We start from the raw sequence: 6,824 nt of genomic DNA, 5'->3' as shown, positions 1-6,824 counted from the left end.
GTCACTAATTTAGTTTTAGTCACAATATATATTATGACTAAAAACATATTTAGTCATAACAAATTGTGATTTTTGTGACTAATAACTTTAACCACGAATTTTTTAGTTATAACATAAAAATGATGATTTATAATTAGTCACAATTTTTCTTGTGACTAAAAATAAGATTTTTTTATAATAAAAGTTGAATAAAAGATTCTAATAATTAGAACTTCTTTAATTCTAAAGGACTTGATGAAGTACTACTTTTTGTTTTTTCTAGTTCTATAAATACCCAGCAGTACTACTACTATAATTCATTCAAAGATAACATTGAGAGGTTCATATATAATTAAGTCTATTGGAATAGTATACATATGGGGCAGTGTGGGGTATTTTGGGGTACTAGTTTTGCTTTTCTATTATTTGTACTAGTGTTGTTTAGTGTGAAAGGAGGGCTAGCTTTTGATGATGATAATAATCAGTGGGTGATCTCTTCTTCTGATACTAATATTAATTACAATTATAAAGATGCCCTAGACAAGGCTATCTTGTTCTTTGAAGGGCAGAGGTCCGGGAAGTTGCCAACCAATCAACGAGTTAATTGGAGGGGAGATTCTGCTCTCTCTGATGGAAACCCTGAAAAAGTACATATAATTTTTTATCGTTAATAATTAAATTGAGAGTAGTGTTAAATATACATTCAAATTATACATATTTTTTTTTACATATAATAATGTGTATTTAATTTTAATCGTATATAATTTTAAGTGGCAACCACATCACTTTAATTATATAGCTAAAATTAAATATACATTACATTATTGTGTATAAAAAAATATATCAAATTTGAGTGTCTAAATATACACCCTTCCTAGTTAGAAAGCTTGTTACATTTATGGTTTAATAGAACACTAGCTAATGTTTCATCGAATTAATATTTCAACCAAGAATAGTTATATTACTACTTTTTTTTTTCTAACAAAGTTATATTATTACTTTTATATATATATATAGAGAGAGAGCATATATATTTCAAAGAGGAAGAAGATAGTTTTATCTAAAAAATATATATGATGTTACTAAGTTAAACATTATCATATCATGTTATATTTAGTGACACTCTAGATTCTGGATATAGGCAGGATAGGCTTGGGCTTAGAGCCCACCTAGTTTTAGAGCTAAAGAAAAATTATTCTCTTTTAAATATATATTTTTTTAAAAATAAAGACTCAAAAATATATTTTTTCTTATAGCCTACTAAATTTCGGAGCCAGGGTGATTAAGATAATTTAATTTCTTAATATGTTATATATGTAAAAGACTAAAAGGGTGGTGATGTTTGAATTTGGACAGGTTGATTTGGTGGGAGGATACTATGATGCAGGTGATAATGTGAAGTTTGGATGGCCCATGGCGTTTTCTGTAAGCTTATTGAGTTGGGCTGCAATTGAGTATAGGGCCCAAATATCTTCTGCCAACCAACTCAACCATCTCCAAGATGCAATCCGCTGGGGAACTGACTTCATTCTAAAGGCCCATACTTCACCCACCACTCTATATACTCAGGTTAGGTTCTTTGAAGGGATATTTTCGTAAATACCCAAAAATGACAAAAAAAATTACAAATGTACCAGTCTACAGTTTTTTTTTTTTTTTTTTTTTTTTTTTAATATATATATATATATTTTTACGGATTTTAAGTAAATTTTTCTTATTTAAATATGTTTAAAGAAAAATGTTGAAAGATATTAGTAATATTTAGTAGACCTAAAGTGTCATATTAATATTTGTAAAATAAATATCGAATCTCATAATTTATTGTTTGGCACCACTGATGTTTCAATTAATTAAAAGATTATTTCACAAAAACATAAAAACAACAAAAAAAAATTATAAAAAAACTGTTTCACAGAATTTTAAATATTTTTACGATTTTTTTTATTTTATTTACAGAAAATACGGTCTTTTTTTTATTGTAATCTTGTTAATTTGTTGTTGATTTCTTGTTATATGTATGTTATTTTTTGTTGTTATTTTAATGTTATTTTGATGTTACTTTTATACAGTTTTCTTGTTAATTTTATGTTGTTTTCGTATTATTAATTTGAAAAACCGTAAAAATTTTTTAAAAAATATTCTTTGAACGTAAAAATATAATTATTTTACAAAAAATTATGTCTTATGTAATTATTCCATTAATTAATGTATGTGTATAGGTAGGAGATGGAAATGCTGATCATCAGTGTTGGGAGCGTCCCGAAGACATGGACACCTCTAGAGGACTCTACAAAATCACTTCTAGTTCTCCGGGCACTGAAGTGGCGGCCGAGGCAGCAGCCGCCCTTGCTGCCGCCTCAATTGTTTTTAAAAAGGATGATTCCACTTACTCATCAAGGCTATTAAGCCACTCACAATCAGTAAGATCACAGAAAATGACATGGTTTTTAATTTTTACCACTAATAAAGTTCCCTTATTCTAATTAATTATATAATTAACAAAGAAATTTTGTTTTACAGCTGTTTGAATTTGCAGACAAATATAGAGGATCTTACCAAGCTTCTTGCCCTTTCTATTGCTCTTACTCTGGCTATCAGGTAAGGCCAAGCTCTTAATCATACCTAACTATTTATAATTATAATTACTTGTTAAGCATATTAGGGCTCGTTTGGAACGCCGTATTAGGTCGTATTGTATTGTATTGTATTATATTGAATTCGATTATATATCATATTTTTATATAATACTATGTTAAACTTTAATTTATACTAAAATATTATATATTTAGGTGTCCATAAAAGTTAATACCACATATAGTTTTACGTAAAAATATCGCATAAAATACAATTCAATATAATACAATACAATACAATACGACCTAATACGGCGTTCCAAACGAGCCCTTAATGTATAATTCAGTGTAATTATGATGATTATATTTATTTTTAATCGTTTGATATTTATTAAATAGTTGTGATTAATTTAAAAAATTAATTAAAAATAAATAATAAATTATCTGCAACTTAATAGTAGCTCATTTTTATTTTATTTCTTTATAAATAAAAAAAATAAAAAATATAAATATTAATTGTTAAAAAAGTCTTATTATAAATATTTTAATTAAAAAAATAATTTTAAATATATTATTAATTATAATTAATTTTGAGTTTATAAACAAATTTTTTACCAATGTTATAACAAGTCATAAAAAATATAATCATTATTGATATAACTATAATAGTCATCCATATATATATACACTACTAAATTATACTTGGCTACAATTACCAAATTTATAAAAGTATATATCAATAATATATGTAGATATAGTTATTAATGTGCACCATCATATATAACATTGTAATCCTAATTTGACACTTTTATAAATATATGTTAATATGTATTAGCCCTCAAAACTCAAGGAAAAATATTATATATTTTGCAATTTTTATGGAAAAAAAATTGGACAACTATATATAGATTCTAACTTGTAATTTTGGACTTAATGAAAGGATGAGTTGTTATGGGGGGCAACTTGGCTATACAAGGCCACTGGGAACAACAAGTACTTGAACTATGTTTCAACCAACAAAGGGTGGAGCCAAGCTGTTTCTGAATTCAGCTGGGACAACAAGTTTGCTGGAGCCCAAGCATTACTTGCCAAGGTCTCTATATATTCATTTCTATATACATGTATAAAAGGATAAATACCATTTTGGACCATGTGTTTTGCAAAAGTTACAGATTGGACCCTGTGTTTTGTTAAATGACAAAATGGACCCTGTATTTTCTAAAATAGTAAAAATAGGACCCTGAACTTAATTTTTAACAATTTTTTTTAATACAACCAACTTGAAGACAATGCTTAATACGAACAGATACAAAAAAATGTAAACAGTTTAGTCATAACACTTTTAGATTGGATTATAATTAAACTTTATTTTGACAAAAATATCAATTCAGGGTCCTATTTGTACTATTTTAGAAAATACAGAGTCCATTTTGTCATTTAACAAAACACAGGGTCTAATTGATAACTTTTGTAAAACAGAGGGTCCAAAATGGTATTTACCCTATATATAAATATATATATATATATATATATATATATATATATATATTACTCAATCCCAATCTGAATTATATAATTAATTTTGCCAGGAATTCTATGGAGGAAAGAAGGAATTGGAAAAGTACAAGAGTGATATTGAGTCCTTTGTTTGTGCTATCATGCCAGGGAGTAGCTCTCAACAAATCAAAACCACTCCAGGTCATCATAATTTATAATTATTGAGTGATTAATACTCTGTTTATAGCTTTAAATATGGTCATTAATGAAGTGTTTAATTAATTAATTAATTAATTAATTATTGTAGGGGGTCTATTGTATATAAGAGATAGCAGTAATTTACAGTATGTGACAACATCAACCATGGTGTTATCTATCTATGCAAATACCTTAAATTCTGCTCATGTTGGGAGTACTGTTCAATGTGGCTCCACTAAATTCTCACCTTCTCAAATCACAGCCTTTGCAAAATCACAGGTTCAATTTGCCATTAGCCATTACTTATTATTTCTTATACATATTATATACAATTAAAATAAATAATCTTAACAAATTTAGTTAATAGAGTTTACAACTATCATCATATTCATGAGTTGTTGTTTCTTATTAGGTGGACTATATATTAGGAAACAACCCTATGAAAACATCATACATGGTTGGATTTGGGAACAAATACCCAACTCAACTTCACCATAGAGGCTCATCCATTCCTTCTTTGAGGACACACCAAGCAAAAGTGAGTTGCAATGAAGGCCAAACTGTGTATTTCCCATCAACCAAGCCAAACCCAAATGTTCATGTGGGAGCTCTTGTTGGAGGCCCAAATTCTAATGACCAATTCAATGATGTTAGATCTGACTATTCTCATTTGGAGCCTTCTACTTATATCAATGCTGCTTTTGTGGGCTCTGTTGCCCCTTTCATAGCCCAAAACCACATCCAACAACAACAACAATCTTCTTTGGTCATCATGCAAAAATCAAATTAACTTAATTTACAAATTATACTATTATATAATTATATGGTTGATTATGATATATGTCAAGATGGACTACTTAAGGAATTGCCAACTATTATTAATAGTACTATTGTAGTGAAGGAAGAAATTACTATTAAGCTTTATAAACTAGCTTATGTTATATGTATTGATGTTATATAATAGTGTAAAAAATAATTGTACGTAATAAGTGATTAATAATATATTAATGTATACTAGCTATTTATTTTCTCTACATTGTACTTAATACTAACTAATAGTCTAAGCTCTTGTTTGGCTAATAAGCTTCAATCTTTAAAGTATATTTTAGCTTCTAGAATTGAAAATTTTATTTAGAGTTGTTCGTGTAATAATTAAATAAGATTAATTAATTTATATGTATATTGAGAAATTGAGTTCTCTAACTTCTCTCAAAAAATACTATTTAGAAGCCCCTTTTTTTTAATTTTTTTTAGAACTTTTAATTTACTCATAAAATATAAATATTTTTTTATTAATATCCGAGCATTTTGAAAGAAAAAAACAATCATATAAAAATGATTTTTTTACATGATTATTATGCAATTTCAAAACCAACAAAATAATCCAAAACTTCTACTTATTTTAATAAATCATGTATCTTAGAAACTTGTTTGGAAGGGAATAACCTAACATTCCCTTTAGAAATGGTGAAACGAGAAATGGTAACAAAAGAGCATTCCTAGTCCAAGTTTCTACCCTTTTAGTACTAAATCAAATATAAAAAGAAAATTTATAAAAAATAGCCTCACATTAATAATACATGTACATTTAATATTAAATATATGATGTATGAGCTATTTTTTTTTTATATATATAGCTAAATAATGAGAAAACTTTATTACCGTACACTACCTTTATCTACCTCTATCTATCCTATACTTTCTTAACCACACTTCCATGTTCTACCAGAAATAAAATTGCCCCTTAGTATCTTTATTTTATTTCTTTTAGGTGGACTAAACTACAAATTAATTGGGAAAGATTAATCCCATCAATACATCATATACATGGTTGGATTTGGGAGGAGAAGGTATAGCTAGCTAGTCAACTAGTACACCACATAGCTAGGCTCATCTATTCTATTCCCTCTTTGAGAGTTCACCCAACTAAAGCTGTATTGGAACCAAGGCCAAACAATCTAGCTACTTCTCATCAAGCTAATCAATAAACTAAACCCAAACCCAATCTAGTTGGTTGAGACCCTAATTCTAGTGACAATAGTGATGTGAGATCCAAGTACTCTACACCCACTTGGAAACTACCACCTATATCAACTCTCCATTTCTAGGTTTGGTGGCTGCTTTAATACCACCCAAAAACACACCTAAAAAAAATGAGAAATGCTAAGGGGTACTCTTTGTGCCTAGCACTTTTATAAAATATAATATTATTATTGTTCCAATTTAATATCGGGTATACTTATTTTACTTTAATAAATATTATAAAAAATTGTTAATCAATTATAAAATGACACTTTATTGTAGTGCTAGACACTATGTATGCTTCCTAGCAATACTCAAAAAGAATCTTATTCTTTGGAAAATTATATAAATATACATACAAAGAATAAATGATGTGGAATAGAGTATTGTCCATATTTAAGTTATAAAAACTAAAGCGAATTTGATAAAAATAGTTTTATCCAAAGTCTAATAAGATCTCAACATAATATATATAGATTAAATGTAAACTAATGAGTAGAGAGTTAATACCTCTTGTAGGCTATCATGAGATCCTCGTCTTCTTTTAGTATTATT

At 27.5% G+C, this 6,824-nt stretch overlaps 1 protein-coding gene across 1 annotated transcript; it reads left to right on the top strand.

The window, feature by feature from the left end:
• The first annotated feature begins 292 nt into the window (after positions 1 to 292).
• On the top strand, positions 293 to 5,281 carry LOC133038025 (endoglucanase 20-like). Its single transcript, XM_061115981.1, has 8 exons — positions 293 to 626; positions 1,336 to 1,548; positions 2,199 to 2,399; positions 2,500 to 2,577; positions 3,493 to 3,645; positions 4,142 to 4,250; positions 4,357 to 4,526; positions 4,660 to 5,281. Exons 1-8 carry the CDS (start codon positions 357 to 359, stop codon positions 5,035 to 5,037), a joined length of 1,572 nt encoding a protein of 523 aa, XP_060971964.1. The 5' UTR covers positions 293 to 356; the 3' UTR covers positions 5,038 to 5,281.
• Positions 5,282 to 6,824: the final 1,543 nt, after the last annotated feature.

This window comes from Cannabis sativa, chromosome 5 (genome assembly GCF_029168945.1).
Source record: "Cannabis sativa cultivar Pink pepper isolate KNU-18-1 chromosome 5, ASM2916894v1, whole genome shotgun sequence".
In the NCBI taxonomy this organism is placed as follows: domain Eukaryota; kingdom Viridiplantae; phylum Streptophyta; class Magnoliopsida; order Rosales; family Cannabaceae; genus Cannabis; species Cannabis sativa.
The sequence above is the reverse complement of the archived record's forward strand: the minus strand, read 5'-3'. Positions and strand labels throughout refer to the sequence as shown.

Coding starts and splice junctions, on each gene's coding strand:
- LOC133038025 (XM_061115981.1), top strand. CDS start 357: ATGGGGCAGTGTGGGGTATTTTGGGGTACTAGTTTTGCTTTTCTATTA. Junction 627..1,335: donor CTGATGGAAACCCTGAAAAA/GTACATATAATT, acceptor GAATTTGGACAG/GTTGATTTGGTGGGAGGATA. Junction 1,549..2,198: donor CCACCACTCTATATACTCAG/GTTAGGTTCTTT, acceptor GTATGTGTATAG/GTAGGAGATGGAAATGCTGA.